The sequence below is a fragment of the Meles meles genome, chromosome 2, assembly GCF_922984935.1.
Source record: "Meles meles chromosome 2, mMelMel3.1 paternal haplotype, whole genome shotgun sequence".
NCBI lineage: Eukaryota > Metazoa > Chordata > Mammalia > Carnivora > Mustelidae > Meles > Meles meles.
This window is the reverse complement of record NC_060067.1, coordinates 195618136-195645009: the sequence shown is the minus strand read 5'-3', so window position 1 is coordinate 195645009 and position 26874 is coordinate 195618136. Positions and strand designations below refer to the sequence as shown.

At 44.5% G+C, this 26874-nt stretch overlaps 1 protein-coding gene across 1 annotated transcript in view; it reads right to left on the bottom strand.

Moving 5' to 3' along the window:
• Positions 1 to 13276, bottom strand: part of ENPP6 (ectonucleotide pyrophosphatase/phosphodiesterase 6) — a 111901-nt gene extending 98625 nt beyond the window's left edge. The window contains exon 1 of the mRNA XM_045997003.1: positions 12973 to 13276. Coding sequence (XP_045852959.1) covers positions 12973 to 13213 — 241 coding nt within the window. The 5' untranslated portion in view covers positions 13214 to 13276. The remainder of the gene's footprint in view (positions 1 to 12972) is intronic.
• Between the last annotated feature and the right edge of the window lie 13598 nt (positions 13277 to 26874).

The window sequence follows — 26874 nt, the reverse complement described above, 5'->3', positions numbered from 1 at the left end:
GACCCTGGAGGGTAGGGACTAATCTGATGTCCATGAGGGAACCTCCTGAGTGAATTTTCGAAGACACCCACACAGCCGGCTACTCATTTCAAAAGAACAAACAGATGGTTGGGATTTGGTCAATAAAGTCATTTTTCTCGCCATCTGATTATTTTCGTTTTTAGCTCGATGTTGAAGTACACGCTGACACAGTCTGGGAGTAAATTCTCTGGAACAGGATCTTCTTATCTGCTCCATCAGAACTTGGGGGAGGTTTTTAAGAAGCTTAAGGGATGGCAGCCAGCCTTCAGTCATCATCCGTGGCACCGGGAAGGAGGGAGGATGGCTCAGCTGTGTCCAAACACCACCTCCAGCCTTCTAGGTGGTTCCACCTCCTCCTTGATCAGATCTTGGAGGAAATCTCACAGAAAGCTACTTCGATTCCCATTCCATTTCAGCTTATACATCCTGAGAGAGGTTAATACGGGCGAGGAAAGAAGCAAGAGCCACCCAGGCAGGGAAGCCCCGCTGTGAGAGAGGGACGGGTCTGGAGCAGAGCTGAGAGCCCAGGCAGAGCAACCCACCCAACAAACAGGCAGGGAGGGTCACAAAGGACACCTGGGCTTCTGTCCCTGTGCATTCGAGGGACGCCAGACCCCAGTCGGCCTCGGAGCCCTGTGCTTGGTGAGGCTGTGCCCTTACCTAGCCACTGGGTCTGAATCTTAGGCCTCGGTCTCCTGTTCTGCACAATGAGACGAACAAATGCACCAGCATTTCTACAGCGGCTTCTGCTTTTCACATTGTGTGATTCTGAATGCTTCTGGGGGAAATTCTGGATTGGGATATAGTGGGTTTTGTTACATATTCCCAAGCTCATTCACATAGTTTTAATGTTCTCTTTTACACTGACGAATGCATGCTAAAATGGACTCTGACTGTACAGGGAGGGGTGTCATGGTTTGGGACGAGGCCAGCTGGCTGACCTGCAGGAGAAGGGGCTGGACTGGGAGTAAATGGGAACATGGAATCAGATCCACCCACAGAGCCCAGCACAAGGGAGGACAGCCCTGCCGGCTGGGGAGTCCAGGATGACAGGCAGCGACGGTGTTGCTACGAGCCCCTGGGGAGGAGAAGCACATTCAGTGTGAACGTGAAGGGGGGAACTATGAAATATGGCCAGAAGGACTCCAGAACCCAGTGAGATCGACACAGGTATATGATGCACCAGTGGTTTATTAAAGAACGGTGGAATCTTAGTAGGGAATGCTCAGCGACAAAATTCCATAGAGTCTACAAAAAAGATAGATGACATAAGGCTTTCCCCCAGGGCTCGGACAGAAGTCCCGTTACTAGTTGAACCAGCAAGGTCCGACAAACAATGTCTCTTCTGAGCAAGCACCAGACCCAGACACAGACAGCTAATACTCCCTTGCCCGTGAGCAGGTGCAGACCAAAAGCAGGACAGATTGCTGTGCGGACTTTTTGTCCGCAGGGGTAGCTGGAAGGACCCACCTAGGGAATGGAAGAGCCTTCAGAGGGTAGAAACAAGGTTGGGCCTGATAGACTGTCTTCAGTCCTGCTTCTCAGGGCGGAGGGTTGGGGGAGGAGTGGCAGCTCCCCTGAGGTGACAGTGTTCCATGAAGGGTGATGGGAGTGGCCTTTACCATGGGTCTCTTGAGCCCTGGCTGGTTGCTGCTGGCAGGCCTGCAGTGTAGACTGAGAAGACCAAAGCAAACCACAGAACACTGCTTTATGCCCACTAGGCTGGAAAGCATCTTTTAAAAAACTCTTTCAGTATGAATATATTTCTCGAAGTCGCAAGGGCAGTGCAATGGACCAAATGTCCAAAGTCATACACTGAAGTCTAATTTCCAACGTGATGTTATTAAGAGGCTGGGTCTTTCGGTGGTGCTTAGGTTATGGAGATGGAGCCCTCATGAACGGGATTACCGCCCTTATAAAAGGGACACCAGAGAACTCTCTCACCCTCCTTCTGCCATGTGAGGACACAATGAGAAAAGGGCCATTTGCAACCCAGAAGAGTTGCAAGAATCCTTGCCTGAACCAGACCACACTGGCAAGCTGATCAGAGACTTCAAGCCCCCAGAACTGTGAAAAGTAAATTTCTATTGTTTGTAAGCTGCCTAACCTATGGTTCTTTGTTAGAGCAGCCTGAAGTAAAACAGGGGGCCTTATCAATGCTAACCTAAAATGTCTGCTTACTCAAACAGAGGTGAGCACGTTCCACTGGATCTGGACATACTTTTAATTTACTATTCTGAGTAGAGAAGTCATATTGTTCAAAAGACGGCCAATAAGACATCGCCCTCCTCTCTTTGTCCCTCACCTATCTATAATAGCGAACCATGGTTCTAGTTTCTTGTCTATTTTTAAAGGTAGGTTTTTCCTCCAATTGGCAAAAATCCTTGTCAGGGCCCCGATGACCTTGAATGGGGGTGTCTTCCAGCAGAGGCTGCTTGTCCCTCCTGCTCCCCGTGGGGCCCGGCCAGGCAGAGGGTGGGAGACAGTGTGAAAAGTCTGTAAAATAACTGACCACTCACACAGAGTACATGGCCTGGCTGTTGGGAACAGCTCGGGGAGAGGGGCTTGGGGCCCTTTTTCAGGAGTGTGGACCCTGGTGACTACTCTGAGGTGCCCTTGTGCCCTGATGTGGCCTGGCCTCACATCTGCCCTCTTTGGTGGATTCTTGGCAGGGTGTCTTTGCAGGTCAGGGTGTTTCCTAGAGAGGAGAGCACACCAAAGCCCAGAAGGGGAGCTCACACCAATGCCTGGAAAGGGAGCTCAGACAGCCAGAGGGTGAACCTGGTGGGACAACCCTCTGACAGGCTTCCATTCCCTGTACCCCCCACAGGGGCAGGAGCTGACGCAGGTGGGGAGCATGTTTGAGGCTGGGCCTGTGATCTGCCAGGGAATGAGTGACTAGAAGCCCAATATTGGAGGTTTTCTCCCAAACAGCTATGTTTGTTTAAGGTTTTTGCCTTCAACCATTAAAGCAGAATGTTTTCTCAAGCCCACCCGAGGAAGTCAAATCCTTATACATATAGATATTTTTCAGGGAAAACTAGACAGCCGCAGAGCCAGTGGGCTCAATTATTCAGCTTGTGTGCAGAATCTGGAAGAAGAGCCAAGGCCCAGGGACCCTCTCAGGCCAACTCTAGGGGTGGCTGACTCCTACATCGCTAGATGGGGGCACCTCCGTCCGCTGCCTCTCACCCTCCCCTCAGGCCGGCATCCTTGTCCGGGGCCATCAGCAGCCAGTAGGTGAACCACAGACTACTTCCTTTAAATGCGTGAAAGAGGTCAAAGGGGACTCGCTGTGACCCTAACAGAAGGAGGCAGAACGTCATCCAGAGCCCCATCCGGTCACCCTCTCCCTCCGCCCCACCATGGCCCCAGAGAATCTCCTTTGAGCCTCATGACCATTCCCAGCACCTACAACAGGGCACTTAGATCATTCCCAGCATGTAACTGGCACTCAGTAAACGCACAGTTAACCTCAGGGCTCTTTCCCAGGCCTCCCATCGTAAAGCTGTGGGAACTCAGGGCTAGGAAGATGACAAGACTTATCTGATGCCCAGAGGTCCTGGCAGAGTCAGGAGCCGAACCTGGCACCCTGCCCTTCTGCGCCCTCTCTGCTCCACCAGCGCTTCCCGACCTGCTTTGCATCAGACATTTGGGTTGGACGATGTGGCATGAACACACAAGACTGCTCATCCCCAGGGGACCGGGCTGGGGACCGGGACCCCAGCACCCAGGCTGGGACCCTGTGCTGCAGACCTGTGTGCACGGCGACCCCACTCGTCCTCCAGCTGCACACCTGGTGACCACAGCAGCTCTTCGAGGCAGGCAGCCAGGGGGCGTGACTTCAACGAGGGGTAAAATATCCACAGTAACCCCGACTACAAGTCTGTTCATGATCCCAGCCTGAGCAGCCCTTTGCCCAAACGAGATGGCTCCACGTGGTTCTCTGACCTGTCTGCCGGACCCCTTCTTCCTGGGAGGGAAACGGCGGAAGGTGGGACCAGGTCATGATCGAGCAGGGTATCCGACAAGAGCCAAATGTTACACACGGGAGCCAGAGGAGCCCCAGACCTGCCCCAGGTCCTCGCCTGGGAGACGGTGTTCACAATGGCGCTATTCATGCGAGGGGACTCTGAAACTTGAGTACGTGTTGTTTAAAATGTCTCTGAAATAAATGTTATTAGCACGCTGACTCAGGCTCCCTCCAAAATAATTTTAAATGTCCTTTAACCCATTTCTGGTATATCGTTCATGATGAAGCAGGTACAGAGAGCAGCGTGCTTCAACCAAAATCCCAGAAGCCTTGGCAAGAGGAATATGGTCCTATCAATCAACACTGGGGGGACAGAAAGGGGGAGGGGGGGAGCAGCCATGGTTGGAGGACCATGCCGATGAACCTTCTGGAAAAGGGTTATTATAATCAAAAGCTTTCACCACATTTTTAAGCTTTACCCACGGCCCTAAACCGCTCCCTTCTTCAAGGAGTCAGGTTCCAGCAGCTGAATGCCATGTAACAAGAACGCCCTCTCATCACCATGGAAGCCAAGAGAAACACACTTTCTGAGAAGTGGCACTTTGGTGTAGAGAAGTCTGATAGGAGCTTAAATAATGACATGCCAGGAAAGATTCTTTTTGTAAATTCCTGGAACAAACCTTTTTTCTCTGAGCCTGAGCCGGTTCCTGCCCTTCACACTTCTGTGGCCCTGTACTTTACCCAGCCAGCCTGCCTGCCTCTTGAGGCCCCATGACAGGACCCGTAAGAAAGATGCGGTTCGGTGTCCCTGGGAGGTAAATGACAAAATGCAGACCAAGCTCAGGCAGATGGGAAGAGAGCTTTAACTGTGTGTCTGTGAGAAACACCCAGAGAGAAGAGAAGTCCATTCACTGGGGGTCCACCGGGATCCACTGCAGCGTTTTCCGTCTTCGTGATTCCGCACGTTTCTGGAACTGTCCTTTAAAACACTCTCTGATCCCCTAAAGGGCCAATTCAGATGACTATCCTACTTCAACCTGAAATCTTTCTGATAAAATCTCCTTCCCCCGGGTGCCTGGGTGGCTCAGTGGGTTAAAGCCTCTGCCTTCGGCTCGGGTCATGATCTCGGGGTCCTGGGATCAAGCCCCGCATCGGGCTCTCTGTTCGGCGGGGAGCCTGCTTCTCCGTCTCTCTCTCTACTTGTGATCTCTGTCAAATAAATAAATAAAATCTAAAAAAAAAAAAAATCTACTTCCCCAAATAGACGGGTCTCCAAGCTTCCCCGTCTCTGGTCTCTGCTCACAGGAGCCCCGGGCTCTGAGTACCTCCGGGTCCTCGCATCAATTCCTGCTCCCTTCCTCGTACTTCCTCCTACCCTCTCAGTGCCGAGTGGGCCTCAGCAAGGGCTACCTTCAAGCTTCCCCTCAAATTCAACTCCTCACTTACAGGCCTTCCTGAAGAATAGAGGCTTGAACGTTTGAAGTGGAAAAGGAAGAAAGGAGGAGCCTACTGGGCTATTTTCAGTGCAGCTTTCAAAGCCTCCCATCAACTGCACGTCTTTTTTTTTTTTTTTTCCCCCAAATTCATCTCTCCAGCCCTTCAGCCCACACTCAAGTGGTGAATGGGTTTAGAGCCCTTTCACCTGCCTTGTTCTGCTTCTCTGACTTACTTGTGCTGTGGCTCTCACATCTGGCAGACTTCACAGATCTTTCTTTCTTCTTCTTTTTTTTTTTCTTAAGATCTGGCCCAAAACACATCTCCTGCTAAAAATCTTTCCACTCATCTTTCAATGTTTAGTTCTAGATGGAACTAAATGGAAATGTTCAAGCCCAATAATACTTTTCTGCCCTGCACTGCAGACACTTACATGCCATTCCTTCTCACGAAAACCCACAAGCTTCTTATAAAATGCAGCTAGTGCCTGTTCAGTGTGCATGATACACTGCATTAATGGTTAAGACAGTTCCTGTCCCTACTATGAGAGGATTACACATCCCTGACCTACTGGCATCAAGCTTGGCCATATAATTTGCTTTGCCCAATGGAATGAGTGGATGTGATTTGTGCCACCTGGAGCAAAGGTTCTAAGCATTACACGTCATTCTGCCAGGTTTCCTTTGTTCCTTAGCCACATGAACAGCTCATCTCATACAGAAGTTCCTTTTTCAGCCTAGATCTCAAAATGAAGAGGAAATGGGGCAGAGTTAATCCTTAAAGTCCATACGTGAGTGAGAGACAAACCATGGTTGTAAGCCTCTGGTACAGCTTGTTACTACAACATAATTTAGCCTAATCTTAGTGATAAAGTGTGTAATAGGTACAGTTTTTATAATGGTGGCTTTACATGAAGTGTCCCACAAGCCTGGTGGGTAAGTTTTCCTTTCTCCGTTCTAATGACAGATAATATTCAAACTTACAAGAACTTGTTCAAATTCTGGAAGTTAAGAGGAGACAGAATAGACGAAATCAGGTCTTCTGCAGCAAATTCACAGCTCTTTCCCCTCTACCGTGTGTAAGGGGTTGACTGTGCTCCCCCAAAATGTGTTGAGGTTCTATCCCGTAGTACCTGTGAGTGTGACCTTGTTTGGAAACAAGGAGTTTGCAGATATAGTCAAGTAAAATGAATTCATTAGGATGGACCCTAATCCAGTGTAGCTGGTGTCCTTGTAAGAAGAGACACAGAGATACACAGGGAGAACACCAGGGGACAACAGAGGCAGAGACTAGAGTGAGACATCAGGGCATTGACAGGCCAGGGAAGACCAAGGATCGCTGGCAACACCAGAACCTAAGAGAAAAGCATGGGAGAGATTCTCCCCTACAGTTTTCCAGAGAGCATGGGTCTGCTAACACCTTGATTTCTCATCACGAGCCTCCAAAACTGTGAAGGAATACATTCCTGGTGTTTCAAGCCACCCAGCGTGTTGTAATTTGTTACAGCAGCCCTAGGAAATCAATGCACCATGACTAACTCAATTCTGAGGTGGAAACCCCCAGAAACTCTGGGGGATATGGGGGACAGAAGAGGTCTGTCTACAAACACCTCGCTCTTCCGTCGGCAGACTTGCGTCACCCTCCTGACTGTGTTTGTTTCCAAGAGATGGCATAGCGTACCATACCAGGCAGCTTACACAACAAGAATTTCTGCTTCACAATTCCGGGGGCTAGACATCTGGTAGCAAGATGTCATCAGAGCTGGCCTCTTCTAAAGCCCCTCTCCTTGGCCTGCAGATGGCCACCTTCGCCCCATGTCTTCACATGGCCTTCCCTCTGTGCCCACCTGTGTCCTAATCCCTTCTTTCAAGGACATTAGTCATACTGGGTTAGGACCCACCAGATATAAATCTGCAGATCCCAATGCGATCTAGTTTTTCCAAATGTCTACCGAGCTTCTCATGATGCCTGGGTTCCCACCTTGGCCACTTAAATAATCTGGGATGGAGGCTCAGAACATAAGGATGGCCCTTCCAGCCCTTCAAGTTGCCAGATCCGATGCAGGGTCCGACAGCCAGGACCACCCGAAACTTGCCCTTCATTGTCCTCTCACGGACATTCAGGTGGTTCTGAGCTATTGGCCTGCTAAAGTTTGTTTGTTTTTTTTAAAGATTTTATTTATTTATTTGACAGACAGAGATCACAAGTAGGCAGAGAGGCAGGCAGAGAGAGAGGAAGGGAAGCAACCTCCCCGCTGAGCAGAGAGCCTGATGCAGGGCTCGATCCCAGGACTCTGGGATCATGACTTGAGCCGAAGGCAGAGGCTTTAACCCACTGAGCCACCCAGGCGCCCCTGGCCTGCTCAAGTTTTAACGTTGCCTCTGCTTTCTCGGCTTCAGCAATCTTTTTTTTTTTTTAATTTTTTTATTTATGTATTTGACAGAGAGAGAGAGAGAGAGATCACAAGTAGGCAGAGAGGCAGGCAGAGGGGGAAGGGGAAGCAGGCTCCCCGCCGAGCAGAGAGCCCGACGCGGGGCTCAATCCCAGGACCCTGGGACCATGACCTGAGCCGAAAGCAGAGGCTTAACCCACTGAGCCACCCAGGTGCCCCTCGGCTTCAGCAATCTTGGTGAGAATCTGGTTCTCTCTCGGGCTATGCTGGTGACTAGTTTCCTAGTTAAATCTCCTCCCAACGCCCTATGCCTTTGATCTCCTATTTTGGCACAGCCCCCTCCTCATGGGTGACTAACCTTTCAACCCTCTTACTGCCCCCAACCTTATAGTCAACATTTAAGACAAAATTGATGACATGTTTTGAGATATATGAGATTATTAGACATAGCTAGTAATTGTTCTCCTAAATGGCTGTTAATTGCTTCCATAGAGCAGAGCATAATTTCAGGTTTTTTCCTTCTTCTTAGTTTAGGAGTTATCTAGAACCAAAATAATAACTGACAAGTTCCCTGAAACTCTGAATGTTTTAAACATTATTATAATACTGCTTCACGATAACAAATTTTATTTGAAGAAGGCAGAATAAATAATCCACAGTGCGGAGATGAATAATAAGGAGAGAGAGAGAGAGGAGAGAATGATGGAGTCACGTGGGCTCCTCAGGTAGTGAGTGGGGAAGGCAGATCACTGGAAAGAAATTTCCTTTCAGGAAAGAAATCTGAAAAAAGAAGGGGTGTCAACCTATATTTTATTTACAAGTTTTCAAATGTTGAACTCATAATAGCATATTGCAAAACAAGCTAATTTCAGCATATGTTTGTAGATTATCTTCCGTACAGATGAAATTCTAGACCAGTTTATGTCTGTAGATTATCTTCAGTAAAGATGAAATTCTTCCCTGCTACTCAGGACATTTCTAGACCACTTTCCCCAAATGCTTAATCAGAAGCATTCAAGAATTACAAATAAACGTTGCATCGGCCTTGATAAAATGATACTAAGTTATACTTCCTCAAAAATATCCACCATTTTCTCTTACCCATGATCTGGATTGAACAAATCGTTGTTTTTCTTCCATGGATTTTTATGTTAAACTTTACCTGTGAATTAACCTCAGGGAGAGAATAACTTTACCAAAAGATCTACAGTAAAAGAGATCAAAACAGAAAGCTGGGGCACCTGGGTGGCTCAGTTGGTTAAGCATTTGCCTTTGGCTCCAGTCATGATCCCAGGATCCAGGGATTGAATCCCATGTCGGGTTCTCTGCTCAGTGGGGAGTCTGCTTCTCTCTGTGTACCCCTGTATGCCCCCCACTCTCTCTCTTTCTCTCTCAAATCAATAAATAAAATATTTTTTTAAATTAAAAACAAAACAGAAAGCAGAGCAGTGGTTGTGTTTACACCGTGACTGTGTTTTAACTGAAATGAGGCTGATCCACACAGCTCTTCAGAAGGAGAGCTGACGCATAGAGTAAGATCTACAACTGTGCGTGCGTGCGTGGGGCTCTTCCCTCCAGCTCACAGCCCACCTCCTTCAAAGTGCTTCACATGCCGCCACAACTGGAAGAACACTCTCCTCCCTTCTGGGCTCCTGCAGCATAGGAGGAAAGGGCCCTCAGGCTGTCTGTGTATTCGTTTGCTGGAGCTGCGTAACAAAATACCACAGACTGGGCAGCCAAACGGCAGTGCTGGAGGCTGGAAATCCAAGGTCAAGGTGCCAGCAGGTTTCATTTCTCGTGAGGCCTCTCTCCTTGGCTTGCAGATGGCGCCTGCTCACTGTGTCCTCACAGGGCCTTTTCTCTGAGTACATTTATTCTTGGTGTCTCTTCCTCTTCTGATATCAGTCAGATTGGATTGGGCCCTCTCTAACAGCCTTGCTATACCTTACTCACTCTCTGAAGACTGTATCTTTACAGTCATTACTGTATATATTACATTTGGAGCTACTACGGGTTGGGACTTCAATACATGAATTTTGGAGGGAAATGATTCAGCCCTTTTCATTCATCTTAGAATATTAGTAGGTACCCAATGTGTCTGTCCTCCTCAACTTGATGGTGGCCTCCCTGGATGGAAGGGATTTTTTAAGATTCTGTGTATCCCCAGCAATCAATTGTTTGATGGATCTTCTTGATCATATTGGAATTTTGTTCACATTGGTCCTGCTCCCAATACGTATTTTGAAGGAGAAAAAAAATCAGCCACAGTGGGTTCATGTCAGTGACTAGGCTAGACAATTTCCCAGGTTCCTTATGCAACCCGTTACTGTTCATTCCCCGTCACCATCCATGTGGCTTCCCAAAAAATTCTCCTCTCTAGGGTATCAGACATTTGCTTCATTTCTCATATTTAGGCCTCCCAAGAGTTGCCAGTCCTAATTTTTTCAAATTCTCTATGTACTGCTTATTTTTATGTCTGCACCTGGCAGCGCCTGAGGTCCTAGCCTGACTTGGGATCTGGAGGCTGAGGGAACAGGCTCAGGGCAGTGCACTGGGCTGCCCGAAGTTGTCCAGCACCATCCTGACCCCGAGGAGACTCCAACCAAGTTTTTCCAGCTCCAAGGCCAAAAGCCTAATATTCCTCATTATGCAAGGTAAGAACACCAAAGGCTTTATGTCTTGTGGGCAGTAATTCATGTAATGAAGTGAGATCATCATCTCTCCTAGGAATTCTGAGGAACCTTATAACAGTATAACTTTTAGTACCAAAGGGATCCAGCATGCTCTTTTTGTCGATTCATAAAATGCTCAAATGCTCAAACCATATGTTTAAGTACAAGTCCCCATGGATATATTCTTCCTTAAATGAAAACAGGAATTTTTCAACATCAGGTGGAAAACTCAGCATGGCCATTGGGAGGGATAGTCTTAACGTAGCCCCGAGTCAGTTCCAGGGCAGTGGAGACGAAACCAGCTTTGTGGCCTGGCGCTCCCGGCCCCCAAGTTTGCTCTAGGCCATATGCCCACTCAGTAGGTACGAGACAAACCCAAAGACACATGTGCGTGAACGTGAGCCTTGTTAGACACGTTCTGTGTACAATACTGGTTCCATGGGGTGCCTGGGTGGCACAGTCTCTTAGGCATCCAACTCTTGGTTTCAGCCCAGGTAGTGATCTCAGGGTCATGAGATCGAGTCCCACGTGGGGCTCTGCACTCAGCGTGGAGTCTGCTTGAGACTCTCTGTCCTTCTCCCTCTGTACCTCCCACTTGTGCTCTCTCCTTCTCTCAAATTAATAAATAAATCTTTTACAAAATATTGCTTCTATAAAAGTGGGAAAGCCAATGTAAGTAAGGCTTTCAAATACTACTTCTTACCCCCTAAAAATATTCAGGCAGAACATGTATGGAGCTCAAGCTAGCCTCGGTTTGACAGTGAAGTTGAGCTCTTTGCCAGACACTCATGGGCTCTGCCTGTCCCACCACAGAAAGGGCTCTCTGTCACGAGTAGATAAATCAAAAAACCCCTAGTCTGAGAAGAAGGTGTGTCCCCACGTGACTGGCATTTTGTGCCAATCATTCCTGGTGCCAATATCAGGAATGTGGGTCTGACAAACAAAAGGCCAGGCCACCGGCTTGGTTTCTCTGTGCAGGCTGTCACAGTCCCCTTTTCCTCACTGGAGCCTGGCTCTCTAAAATGGATTTTGTTCATTCTCCACTGGCCTGGAGAAAACTGCACGTGGCACTTTATGAATTGGGTCTCCCAGCAAGAGTCTGCGAGACAACCGGAGTGGGGGTGGTCTGCGTGTGTGAAACTCCCGGGACAGAACTGGAGTCAGGCTGTGACACACAATGCCATCTATGTGTGACCCAGCAGCCTGCGAACCAGCTCCCTGCAAGGGCAGAAGCATGCCAAGTGGGGACGAGAGGACTTTTGTTCATCCTCTTTATTTTACTGAGGCTGGTTGTTTGTCTGTTGGGGGAAATTAAAAAACAAGCAAATAAATTCCTTGCCTGGGTGCCTTCTGGATTTTTTTACTCCCCATGCTTTCATTCCTAATTCTCCAAAGTATCTTCCCCCCTTAATTTTATGGCATTTTTATGTACAGATGCATCCACTACCTACGCATGAAGTCAGAAGTATCAATTTGTCTTTCTAGACTCCTTTGGGTTTGCCTCGGTGTGGAGATCCATAAGGAGATCCAAGAGTTCTCATCCTCTCCCCGTTAACATAATTTATAGAGTTTTCCTTATGCTCTGAGCACGTAGCTAAGTCCTGCATAAGCAGCACTAACAGCGCATTCTTAACAGCCTCCCTGGACAGTTTGCTAAATTCTTTCTGAAAGCCTCTTGCTGGCCCTAACAAAGGTTAACCAAAAAACAAACCAGAGGCTGGGAATCCCACTGTGAGAGCAGAAAATATGGTTCTATCGCACAGACAGAGGACTGAGTTTGTGCAGTCACATTTGGCGTTCTGGCGATCCCTGATGAAGATCATTTTTAGGCAAAAATCAGCTTCCCAAACCCAAGCGAGCTCTGGGGTTGGCTAGGGTTTTGTTTTAACAGACACTAAAAGTTAAAGATGGGAATCCAAACCACAGAACAATTTTTTTTTTCTTCTCCATGTCATTTTACTTGGCCCAAGAAAGCAAAAGAGGGACAAGCGGCATTGCCCAGTAATTCTTCAGGGAATGACCTACACATTTTCTCCACACAATCCAGGAATCCCATGTGTAATTTTCATCATCCAGCACATTGATAAACAAGCCAAAACACCTCCAGGATGACAGATGACTGCAGAGCAAAGGGACAGAAGGAATCTGGTACCAACACACGAAGACCTGTTGACTTTTCCGCTTGAACTTAGAAAGTACAGAGTTAACTAGAATTTTTATTTGTGAAACAAATAACTACTTCTAAAATCGTCTATTTATGTCACATGTTCTCCACACCAAAACAGGTCTTTGGGATAACTTTTGGAGAACAACACAACTGTGGGGGAAAAAAAAAGTCTCAGCCAAGAACTTTGGCGTCCCAAAGAGCTAGGGAAACCTGAACACTTAAATCACACTTCGATGCCAGGAGCTAACTGTTTGTTCCCTGTTGGACTCTTGCCACCACCGTCACCCCACCCAGAGGAGGACACGGTACTCACCAGTCATTAGGGTGTAGTAATTGGGGTAAGACAGACTGGGAAAGTCGGGGGTCAAGTAATCCACTTTTACTCCCCGGCTCACAATCTCTTTGAAACCAGGCAAGGACTCCAGGGCCTCATCACTGATGTAGTCAGAGCGAAAACCATCCAGCAGAAACACCAGGAGCTTCCGGCCGGCCGCGGCTGGCTGCGCCAGGCTGAGCACGAGGACCAGCAGGAGGGTCCTGAGCTTCATGGCCATGCTGCCAGGAGCCCGCCCGCCCGCCCGGCTGGCACAGCCGTCCCCTTGCAAAGACTGAGGATGGAGAATCTGTAGCTATTCTCTCTTCTAGGGGCTGGACCTTGACTGCTGGCCTTCCTGAGCCAAGTTCACTTTCAGAATTTAAAGGTACAGCACCCCCTTTTAAAAACATCCATGCTCACCCTTTACTAGAAAGTCTAGAGACCAACTCCTTCGGAGAAGCCAGGTCCCCAAACAACCCAGAATCAACACCAGGGGAGACAGGGCGACCTTATTATTTTGGGTGAGCGTTCCAGAAATACCGGCACCCACAGAGAGGTAGAAATTTAGAAGATGACAGAAGTCCACGCTAACTTTGCAGTTGGGCTAACCAAGGGGTGGAGTCAAGAGAAAGGACAATCTTTTAATTTGCTGTCATCCTGCGTCTCTGCCCAATTTGAACTCTCTGACTTTTTCACTTACAATTTAGTAACACGAACCTCTTCATTCAGAATGTAAACAAGAGATGATAAAAATAGGTGGGCACCACTTGTGAATTTTCCACCGGTGTCTCTGTCACCATCGCATTTTAAAAGCATATTGTGTAGGTCTCAGCCACTTATTTTTTTTTTCTATGCATCTGTATACAGTGTTTATTGTCCTATTTTTCAAGTTGCTGGTGTCCGAACTCATCTGCAGGAGGAGGTGGTTCTCACCGTTTGGGGAAGGGGGAGCCTGGGCTCACTTGGGGAAAGGTCTCCAAATTTTAAGGATGAGTATACATGGGGTATCTACTTTCCTCTGCCGCTATCATGGAGCACAACCCAAAATGCGGCTCCCTAAGCGTCCAAAGGTCCTCAGACGCTCTCAAGCCTCCACTGACAGTGATTGTGACATGTCCAGGGAGGGCACTGCTGATATGGCTTATCTTGTTTTGCATGATCTTACTGTTTTATGATCACATTTAGACAATTTCTCTAAAGTTTTGGGTCAATAAATTATTGTAAATAAGCCCCTTTAATATACATACCAACACACAAGAAAAGAAAGAAAGATATGGAATAGAATTCAAAACAAATCCCAGCATTGCCTACAGTAAGATTCCCCTTAATCTTTTACCTTCTGGCCTGGAAAAGCTTGGAAATAAAAGCTAAAAGGCAGTAGATCAGAGAACGTGGTTAATATTAACTGCCTGAAGTCTTGTGGTCCAAAGTTTACGTTTGTTTTCTGGAGGATCTTGTTTGGATGTGGTTATCAATACCTAACACTTAAGAATGAGTCCTACTTGTTTTTCAAAGGTAGACAATGCTACCAGGTCATTTGTCACAGTAGTTTAACCTAGACAATGCAGAAAAATGGAAAATTTCCTCCCGAATCTGGAACCATCTTTGTGTTGAAAGCTGTTCTGTTCCAGGTCTTGCTAGTGACATGCATAAGCTCTCCAGAGTGAGCTGCCCAGATCTGTCAGCACTCTTGGGCCTCGCCTCCATGGAGAGGAAGGTGACATGGAAGAAAAAGAAAAAGAAGTCAAGGCTTGCAGATTGGATTCTGGCATTATGCAATTGTGTGATTCTGAGAAAGTTGCCTTTCCATGCTTCAGTTTCCTCCTCTGAAAAGCGATAGAAGCTTTCAGGTCTTTTCCAGCTAAGGACCTGAATAGACATTTTTCCAAAGAAGACATCCAGATGGCCAACAGGGACATAAAAAGATGCTCGGTGTTGCTCATCATCAGGGAAATGCAAATCAAAACCACAGTGAGCTATCACCTCAGACGTCTCAGAATGGCTAGCCTCAGAAAGATGAAAAATAACAAGTGTCGGTGACGATATGGAGAAGGAAATAAAATCCCTACCCTAAAGAGCTAGCTGCAGCCCCAGATTTACTGAAGTACTATTCACAATAACAATAAATGGAAACAACCTAAGTGTCCATCGATGAATGAAACAAGAAAGAAGACAGGGTGTATATACATATACAATAGGATATTATTTAGCCACGAGAAAAAAGGAAATCCTGCCATTTGCAATGATATGGATGGACCCTGAGGGCATTTTGCTAAGCAAACCAAGTTACACAGAGAAAGATGACTTTATGTTCTCACTTGTGTGTGGAATCTTAAAAAAAAAAAATCATAGAAACAGAGAGTAGAATGGTGGTTGGTTGCTAGGGGTTGTGGGGTAGGGGAAATGGGGAGATGTTGAGTACAAACTCCCAGTTACGAGATGAGTAAGTTCTAGGATCTAACAATGTACAGTATGATGACTGCAATTAACGATATCCTTGAAAGTTGTTGAGAGAGTAGATCTTCAATGTTAACACCACACACACAAAAGCCCGAACAATGATGATGTAAGGTGATGGGGGTGTTACTAACCTTACTGGGGTAATCATCTCGTAATACATATGTGTGTAATCAATCAAAGAGAGCGAGTGGGTGAGCACTCGGGCAAGTATGAGAGTGAACGGTGAAAAGGAGTCTACGGTGGCATTAGAGAAAGTGCATACAATAATCATTCTATTTGGTCCCGCCAGAAAAGTAGTCTTTGTGCACTTTTTAAATGAAAAAGGTCTCCCAAGAACAGACTCTCTCTTTAAAAGGCAGCTGACCAAGCAGGATCACAGGAATACTAAGTGGGGTTTCTAGAAACCATTAGCCTGACTCGTCCGTCATCTCACGCGTTTCCAGGTTGGAGGCAGGGATCCTCTCTTTCCGGCCCTCAGCAGCCCCCATTCGCCTTTGGACTGGGCCCCAGACTCACACGTACTGTGGTGGAACCCCCTGGGGCTCACCTGTCCAGAGTACAGGTAAGGGCTGATCCCACCCCACCACGATCCCAGTCAGGAAGATTGAATCAATGTGGCTTTCCAAGTTCCTCATTTGACTCTGGTCAAAAGCCAGGCTCAGGAAACACCTTTGACAGTGCCACGCAGCAGCAGACAAAGCTGAGCAAGGTCACGTCATTGTCCCAGTTTGCAAGTTAGCAAATAGTCTCTGGAGGCCATGGGGGCGGGGAGCTTCTTTTGGACATTCTGATAACTTTATAAGGTGGGTATTTTTGTTTTGTTTAATTTTTTTTCAGTGTTCCAAAATTCATTGCTTACATACCACACCCAGTGCTCCATGCAATATGTGCCCTCCTTAATACCCACCACCAGGCTCACCCAAATCCCTATCCCCTCCCCTCCAAAACCCTCAGTTTGTTTCTCAGAGTCTACATTCTCTCATGGTTTGTCTCCCCCTCCGATTTCCCCCAACTCACTTCTTCTCTCCATCTCCCAGTGTCCCCCATGTTATTCCTTATGCTCCACAAGTAAGTGAAACCATATAATAAGTGATTCTCTCTGCTTGACTTATTTCACTCAGCATAATCTCCTCCAATCCTGTCCATGTTGATACAAAAGTTGGGTATTCATCCTTTCTGATGGAAGCATAATACTCCATTGTACATATGGACCATATCTTCTTTATCATTCATCTGTTGAAGGGCATCTTGGTTCTTTCCATGTACCTCTGTGATACAAAGGAAATGCAAGGCTCAGGGAAGCCTAATGCCAAAGAGCCTGAAGTGTCAGAACGGAAATTCAAGTCTAGGTCTCTTTAGAGTCCCATGTCTGGGGTGAAAACATTCAATTTTTGAAATCAAGAAGAGGAATCAAAGCCTGAGTAAAAGAAAAAAAAATAATAAATCCCCTAAGTATCTTTCATTTACCTTGATTGAAGTGAGGGAGGAAATAGAAAATCACCATTAGGACACTACAGACATGACTGTCACAGGCAACATCCACCGACGGATGCCAGACTCCGTGGAAGAAAGTCAGGAAGTGATCAGAACGAAAGGATGGGGTGTGTCAAAGGGACATGGGAGCCAACCTGAAAGGGCTCCCAGTGGCCAAAGCCAGAACAATCTGCATCATAAACTAAGCAATGCAATATTGGAATATTAACCCAACGTACTAAAGAAATATACAAGTCCATAATGTAAAATGAATAGTTCAGTAAACAAATAAATAGGGGAGAAGTAACAAATATTCCTTACAAAAGAATTCCAAACAATACATGTTGATACCCTCACTCCAGGAGTTGGAACTTGATCCCTACTCCCTCTCCATCAAGGTTAGGCCAGACCTAGAGACCCATTTTCAAAGAACAGAGTAGAGAAAGGAACAAGTAACTTTGCAGGGGAGAAATCTGGCAAACCCAACATGACAGGTGATGGAGGTTAATATCACCAATGATGTCACATGGACATCATGTACCCCCGTCATCTCATAAGATGGGACAGGCACTTGGCTCTGCAAGGTGTTCTTTCCAAAAATCCATAACCTCAACCTAATCATGAGCAAAACACCAGACAAAACCAGACTGGGGAATTTTCTATAGGATAACTATCAAGTACTCCTTAAGAATATCAAGGTCATGGTTAAAGCCTCTGCCTTCGGCTCAGGTCATGTTCCCAGAGTCCTGGGATCAAGCCCCGCATCGGGCTCTCTGCTCAGCAAGGAGCCTGCTTCCTCCTTTCTCTCTCTCTGCCTGCCTCTCTGCTTACCTGTGATCTCTATCTGTCAAATAAATAAATAAATTCTTAAAAAAAAAAAAAGAATATCAAGGTCATGAAAAACAAGGGAAGACCAAGACATGGGTCACAAACCAGAGGCAGTTGAGGCAACATGACAACCAACTGCAATACGACCCAGGACCCTGGATGGGATCCGTGAACAGAAGGAGACAGGAAGGGAAAACTGGCACATGCAGATAAAGTCATCCACTGAATGGTTCTGGACCAACGTTAGTTTTGACAACTGTACTCTGGAGACACACAATGCTAACCTTAGGCGAAGGTAGGAGAAGGGCTTATGGGAACACTCTGCATTGTTTTTGCAACTTTTCAGTAAGTCTAAAATATTTTCAGAATGAAAAGTTAAAAAAATTAAACTGAAACTAGAAGGCTGGTCATCAGTAACAGGCATCTTGGGGAGATGAAAGTGTTTTTGAGAAAAACAAAGCAATGTTTGAGAGCTGGGGGTGAAGATGACTGCAAATACCTGCACACGAGCCGGCCAGTCCACACTGACGCTGCCTCTTGTCATGGTACCACTTGTAAGGCTTCTTACTGAAACAGGCAAGAAAGCTTTTCTACACTATCAAAAGATTTGTTTTAGCGGCTCCCAAAAGAGGAAGCTTATAACCCTGTGACCGAAAAAGTGTGCTAAGAGAAATCATGGTTCTGTCCAGACACCCGTGCCACACTCCACCAGTCCCCAGAGAAGCTCTCACTCTGTCTGTACAAGGATCTAGGCACATGGGCGTTTACTGCCGCAGTGTCTAATGGTAAAAAATTAGAAAGTCTAAATGTCCACTAGCGAGAGTATGAATAAGTGACATCAATATTCGTCCAATAGAACATGGCACAGCTGCTCAAAAGAATGAACCCCAAGGGTCCCCAGCCCCCATCTGCAGTTCCAATTTCCACGGTTTGTGACCTGTGGTCACCCATGGTCAGGATGCAAACAATCCTGCTTCTGCCACAGAATCAGAAGGTCACTAGCAGCCTAGCCTGAAGCTGGGTCACACCTACCTCATTCACCTCGCTGCGTCTCACCAGGGAGGCATCTGATCGTCCCCCAGCATCACAGGAAGAAGGAGTATAAGACAGTGAGAGATTTTGTGACCACATTCACACAACTCTTATTACAGCATGCTGTTATAACTGTCCTATGTCATTGTTAGTTATTGTTAATCTCTTCCTGTGCCTAATTTATGAATTAAACTTCATCAGAGGTGTGTATGTATAGGAAAGAACACAGTATATATTAGGGTTCAGAACTATCTGTGGTTGGTTCTGGAATGTATCGCCCACGGAGAAGGGGGGAACGACTGTAGACTTAAATGTCTAGTTCTTGGACGGATCTCAAGAACAACGCTGAATGGGAAAAACAAGCTGCAGGTGGATACAAACAATATAAAATATTAACATTCAAACATGCAGCCCAATATATAATAGTATCAACACCGAGGAAATTAGAAACACCACAATCAGGATTGAGGTTTCCTCTCGAAAGGAGAGAGGAGAATGAAATTGGAGAGACGTACACTGGGGGTTTCAACTATGTCTGTTATGTTCTATTTATTTAAAAAACAAAGCAAAAACCTGAGGTTGACAGATTTGTGACAAAATGCTACAATTTCACAAACCTGAAGGTTGGTACCAGGGTGTCATTTATATTACACTCTCAGATTTTCTGTAGGCCAGAAACATAGTATAACTTATTTTTTTTTTTTTTAAATCAGCAGGTCTTGGTGATTAATTGAACATGTGGGTGGTAAGAGAGAGGGAAAGGTCCTGGATGGAGCCCAAGGTTCTGCCTTGGATGACAGAGTGGTACCATTTGTCAGGATCGGTACTGTCGGAGAATTGCCATCTTTAAGCAATCACCTCGTCATATAAATCAGAAAAAAAAGAGAGAAGTTAACCTAATTCAAACCATGGTCCAAGGTAACAAAGGAACTTTATCTTCAAAATAGAACTAGGGAAGTGATCTCAGCACACCCATCAAGAATGAGCAATTCTGAATCCCGGTTCAAATATTCTTGTACAAATGACCTAATGTTCCCTCTTTATGTCTTTGGGGATAAATAGAAATCATCATGGATGAAGGGGGAAGTAAAATGAATTATTTAATAATTAAGCAACAGTTGCATGTAAAAACTCACAACCAAATGAAACTGCTCAGTGTATTTTTGGTTTTTGTATTTTTTTTAAGAAAACTGGAAAAATGATTAGTCAAAGCAATGAGTATGTTTGAGTTTATCTTCACTGTGTGAAATGTGAAAGGACAATGCGTGTCCACTGGAAATGCCTTGACAAAAGGTTGCCACATCTTGGTTGCTGCCAGATGGGAAGAACTGCTTTGAAAAAAGGAATTGGGACCCCAGAATTGCAGAACTGTAAACACAGAAGGGATTGCAGAAATGCTCCAACTGTACTCTCTTCATTGTGGAGAAGAGAAAGCTGAGTGTCCAGTGGGTATAGGAACTTGCCTATGGGAACGCAAAGATAAATAAGGGCAGAGTTGTCTCCCATAGTAATGCTTTTTTAGATTTCAACTTTATTCTGTGTCTCCTTCCACTCCAACTCTCCCTTTTATTGTTTATTTGTCTGTCATATATTTATTACTTGCTTTCAATGGGCCAGCTCCACAATCCCTTATTTGAAATGCCTGGGGCCAGTTATGTTTTGAAATTGAGGTGTTTTTCTGATTTAAAAAGGGAATGCAGTGTATATCGAGTACATTCTACAAAGCCCTGCAGCATCTGAGGCATCACTCAGTCAAGTCTGTTAACAGTTCTACAGAAAATGTATATACATTCACACTAAGTGGGAAAAACACAAACTGTAAGTGGCTTCACATTGGATCAAGGTGGATGTACGCCACCCAGTGAGTTCAGGTAAGATCGGGATCCTCCCCAAGTAAGTTATTAAAATCTTTACGTTTTCAGAGCTTTTTGAATTCTGGAATTGAGGACAGTGGCATAAACTTGATGTTTTGGAGAAAACCCTCAATGTTATTGGGTAAGGATATTTATTTTGCTCCTAGTCCATGGGGCTTGGTGAGGCCTTGTCAATGTAGAGCATTGTTAGAGAGACAGAAAGGACAGTCCTTCCCTTCATCCTAATAAAATGTCAGGTGCCATAAGAAGCTCTAGAAGGTAGAGGTGCCTCCAAACTAGCAAGAGGGAGGAACGAGTTGCTAGGCGTTTGTCCTCTCGTGGACACACCAAGCCCCTTGGAAGTATTCTCTTCTACACAGCCTTGCCCAGGCCCCAGGCCCCACTGGAGGGCAGCCTTCCTATTAGCCATTTGTGTGTCAGCGGACTACGCCCTATGACCTGACCACAGCTAATTGGTCAAGGGTGGGCCTGTGACCCAAGGCAAGCTGGTCTAACGGCTTCTACAGGCCTCAAGGGACAAGATGAACATGGCCACAAGATTTCCCCCTCTGGGAACTGGCACTTGGATCAGTGCCAGAGACAAATGTAAGCTGAAGCCATGAAGAAGCAGAAACCATTAAATAAGCAGAGGAATCAAGGTGGTGGAGAGGAGCAAATGAAGAGGGAGAAGCAGAAACAGATGTGGGAGATACTGTACGTCCATAAAACAGAGAAACAGGATGTAGCCAGTCCCACTTCCACCTTGGATCCTTGCCAGCTCTGCCTTGAGTTCACAGTATCCTCCCAGTGAACCCCATTTTCTTAAGGGGTTCGAGTGGGACTCTGATCTTTGCACCAACAACTACCACTAAGGCTACTAGGTCACACAAAGTACCTCTTTCCAGTCCAGGGTCTGAAGAGCGGGGTCTAGAAAGAAGTTTCCAGTTTCCTGCCTTAAAAAATATTAAAGAATGTTAACTACGCGCCTGCCCGAACTGGTTCAAGCGGAGCCAGAAGCAGCCCAGATCACCCAGGGACATGCTCTCCAGGCCTATGTTTATTCAGGCAGAAGGGCTTGGTCTTCGTTTGACCCAAGATCCTTATTGCAAGAGGCTGACCCAAAATGTCGAGCTCTCAGGAGTCCCTTCTCTAAAGACACCCATGGATCAGAGCAATTTGCAAATATGCATTTATTACTGAGAGCTTATCTTATAAAAACAGAGAGTATTTTGAACACCAAATGCTATCATCATGCAAAAGTTGGGCAGCACTCCTCCACACTCTTAAGAGCTAGGTATGCATGTCACAGAGAATGTACATTCCAAGTCAATGCATGTTGCTAGCAACTGAAGCCGAATTTTTTTTTTTTTTTTAAGATTTTATTTATTTATTTGACAGACAGAGATCACAAGTAGGCAGAGAGGCAGGCAGAGAGAGAGGAACAGAGGGAAGCAGGCTCCCTGCTGAGCAGAGAGCCCGATGCGGGGCTCGATCCCAGGACCCTGGGATCATGACCCGAGCCGAAAGCAGAGGCTTTAACCCACTGAGCCACCCAGGCACCCCCTGAAGCCGAATTTTAAATTTGGTTCTAGAAGTAAACAAAACCTTTAAAGAGCCTGGTGGTGATGTCATTTCTAGGAATATGATGAACTAAATACCAGGTGTGACCTGCTTGCTGAAATGAACTAAAAAAATTACCAAATAATTTCTTTAAAATATTTGTGAAATGTATTAACAATCTCAAAAGAAAGAAAAGAATCACTGGGACCCCAAACCAAGTGAACACAAGAAGCCAGACTGGTCAAAAGCTAAGATCAGTCCTCACCACGAGCACACTTGCCAGATAGGGGTGATCTGGAGGTTTGCTTTTTATTTTTTATTTATTTTTAAATTTTTTATTTAAATGCAATTTAATTAACATATAGTGCATTATTACTTTCAGGAGTAGAATTTAGGGATTCATCAGTTGCATATAATACCCAGTGCTCATTATAATGAGTACCTTCCTTAATTACCATTACCCAATTAGCCCATGCCCCCATTCTCCTCCCCTCTAGCAACCCTAGGTTTGTTTCCTATAGGTAGAAGTCTCTTATGGCTTGCCTCTTTCACCGTTTTTATCGTATTTTATTTTTCCTGCTTTTTAAAGTGTCACTCCCAGCAGGGAACAAGAGACAAATTGTAGGCCAGATAAAGATGAGGGGGAGTCTAACAGAATCATAAAAAGGGAACTCCATACAACAGATGAAAGACCATCACTAAAAACAGAAAAACAACACAAAACAAAAACCATCTCTGTATCACTCTGAGAAAACAAGAAAGGAAAATTGCCTTTCTTGAAATTCTGGTGAGTGAAAAGTCCATGAGAATTCTTAATGACAAGTTAGCGCCCAGGTGAGTTTGAACCCAAATGCCCAATGTTTGCGTAGTCAAATATACGGCAGACAGACGAAGGATGTGGCTTCAAATTACCCCAAACTGATAGTGCCCACAGGCACCTGGAATTAGTAAACGTTAATTATAATGCTTAAGTAAATAATGAAGTAATTTACCTTGAACCAAACAGAAATTCCACAACTGAAGAGTAAAATAAACACAATTTCAAACTTAGAGGAAGTTTTAATAAAAGATTAGACAAAGCTGAATAAAGCATTAATGAACTGAAAAGCAGAGCTGAGAAAATAATGCAGAATGCAGTACAGAAAGAAAAAGGAAAGGAAATATGAAAGCATGGTTAGACTTGGAGGATACCGAACGTTTAAACATAATTCCTAAAGTAGAGGTGGAAATGGGGCAGGATAATGTTGGAAGAGTATTAGTGGAGTCTTGCCCAGAAGTGACAAAGGTCAACAGCCTTCTGATTCAGGATGCCCAATAAGTTCCAGATAGATAAATAAAAAGTAACGCTTACAGATAAACAAGGAGGACATTCTGCTAAATTACATAAGCCAGACGTAGAAGGACAAATACTGCACAATCTCACTTAAATGTGGAATGTAAAAAAAGTTGAACTCATTAAAACAGAGAGTAGGATGGTGGTTGCTGGGGGCTGAGGGGTAGAGAAAATGGGGAGATGTTGGTCAGAAGGAACAGACTTCCAGTTACACATGATGAGTAAGTTCTGAGGATTGGCTGTACAGCATGGTGACTACAGTTAATAATACGATATCGCATATCTGAAATTTGCAAAGAAGAGAGTAGATCTTAAGTGTTTTCACCATACATACAAAAACAATGATTGCTATGCAAGGTGATGGATATTAACAAGCTTGATTGTGGTAATCACTGCACAGTGTTCACGGCTGTCAAAACATCACATTGTATACCTTAAATACATATAATTTTTGTCAATTACACCTCAATAAAGCTGAGGGTGGAAAAAATAGTACATATCTAGGCAGATCACAGTGAAATTAGACAACACCAAAGACCAAAAAAAATTCTTAGAAAGCAGACATGATAAAAAAAAAAGAGAGAGAGAATAGTCACAAATTCACAAAAAAGAGAGAGAGAGAATAGAAACAAAAAGTAGAATAACAAACTACCTCTTAATCAGCAACAGTGGAAGCCAGAAGACAACGGAGGAATATAGTCAAGTTGCTCAATAAAAAATAATGATGAGCCTAGAATCAGGGGAAATAACTTTCAGTAATAAGAGCAAAATAAAAGTATTTTCAGGCACATAAAGACTGAGAGAGTTTGCCTCACAGATTCATTAAAGGAAACTCTATAAAAGATATGCTTTAGATATGAGGTAAGTTGACCCAATTGATTTCTGATGCAAGAAGGAAGGAAAAATAAAGAAAATAATGACTAGGGGCGCCTGGGTGGCTCAGTGGTTTAAGCCTCTGCCTTCGGCTCAGGTCATGATCTCAGGGTCCTGGGATCGAGCCCCGCATCGGGCTCTCTGCTCAGTGAGAAGCCTGTTTCTCCCTCTCTCTCTGCCTGCCTCTCTGCCTACTTGTGACCTCTCTCTCTGTCAACTAAATAAATAAATAAAATATTTAAAAAAAAAAAAAAGAAAATAATGACTATGCGCTTAAATCAGAAGAAACTTTGGTACAGAAGACAGTATTGATAGGCTGCATGGGGTTAAAATCAGAAATAAATACAATAATTACACAGAAAGTGAAGAAGATCTAAGGTCATCTTTGTTGGCTTTCTTCTTAACTGAATATGTGATAGTAAATTTTGTAATCATGCATGTAAAATATATAAATGTAATCTAGTAGGAGGGAGGGAAATGTGAGGAAAAAGAACCAACCCAAAAACGAGAAAAGGGATAGGACACAAGAGAGAATGTTGAACAATAGGAACATCATGGGCAACAAAACACGGTGACAGACACAAATCCAGGTGTCCTATTACTTACGAACAATGCTAGAACTCAATTTTCCCCTTTAAAAGTGAAGATTATCAAATCAGATTTTAAAAATATAACTATGTGCCATTTATAAGAATATCCTTAAGCATGTACGTCTACAGTTATGTTGAAAATAAAAAGGTAGCACACAGATTCTAGACAAAGATCAACAGGTAGGGCTATATTAATATCAGACCAAATAGAGTTTAAGGAAAAGTCACAACTGGAGATGAAGAGAAGCTGCATAATAGAAAAGTTTAGTTTGCCAGGAAAATGGATCAATTACAAAGTTCTAATAACTTACAATATAGTCTCCAAAGATATGCAGGAATACCTCACAGAACTATGAGAAATGGAAGAATCTATCCCACAATGGGAGATTCCAAAACACCTCTCCAAATAACTGATGCTTCAAAATCATTAACGGAGCACATTTGAAGAGCATAATCAACAGGGACGGTCTAATGGAGGCATAGTGAACATTGCACCAAACAAGCAGAGATCTCATATTCTGTGCAAGCACGCATGGAACATCTATGCAAAATGGACCCAAAAACTACTCAACAAATTTCAGAATTTGATACCATGCAGCCCATAGTATCTGGCCACAACCTAATTAAATTTTAAATCAACAGTAAAAAAGAGAATTTTCTTATTATTTTTCTAACACAAACACTGGATTACATATGCCTGGCAACAAAGAAAATGCTGAATAATTCATGGATAGAGAAGAAATCATTATGAGAATTATAAAATATTCGGAGTAGAAGGAGAATATTGATACTCCAAGATAAAACAAGCAGATGCAGCTACCATTGTATCTAGAGGGAAATTTATAACTTTAAATATTTATATTATAAAATAAGAAAGCTTAAAAATTAATGATCTAAGTACCTAACCCAAGAAATGAGAAGTAGAACAACAGAATAAGCCCCCCAAAATTAAGAGCAAATCAATAAAAAGAGCCAAAATTAAAGAAGTAGAAACGAACATAAAACAGATGATCAAAAAACCAAAAGTTGGCAAGTTCAATAAAGAGGGAGTGAGAGTGTGTACACAAATAGACAACACCAGAAATGGAAAGAGGGCCAGAAGATGTCCCAAACTACTTAATGTCAATAAAATTGAAAACAGAGATGGGCTCCTGGGTGGCTCAGTCTGGTAAGCATCTGCCTTTGGCTCAGGTCGTGATCCCGGAGTTCCAGGATGGAGTGCTGTATCCTGCTCCCTGCTCCGTGGGGAGTCTGCTTCTCCCTCTGACCCTCCCCTCTCTCATGCTTTCTCTCTCTCTCAAATAAATAAATAAATAAAATCTTTTTTCAAAAGAAAAAAAAAACAGAGAAGATTGCCAACTTTCTAGAAATCCATAAGATAATAAAATTGACTCGAGACTATTAGGTCCTTACTGGTGGTGAACGCAGCAGAACATACCGACTTGCTATATCACTATGCTGTACACCTCAAACTAACGTAACGCTGTGTGCCAACTAAAAAGAAAAAATTAGGTTCCAATAGTAACAGAAATTAAATAATGAAAAGAGATACTATCACAGAAGCAAAGATGCTAAAACTCCATGCTGCATAAAATTTGAAAAGAAAATGTCAATAAAAATCCTTATATATTATTACTTTTTAAACCGACAGCTCTGTTCACTGGAAAGGCCTAAAAGCAATGTCATCTCTGCAGCAATGAGCTTTTGGGGGGAGAAGCAATTAAGGGGGGGTTCTCCCCACTCCAGCTCATTTTTTTGGAGGGTCTCAAGGTAAGTGTTACTTGGTAGCAAGAGAAATAAATGGACTGAATTCTGAAGACATGATTAAAAGACCAGACTCTGCAGGTAAAATAATTACATGTCAGTCAAGATCCTTGATTGTGGTTACTTGCTCATG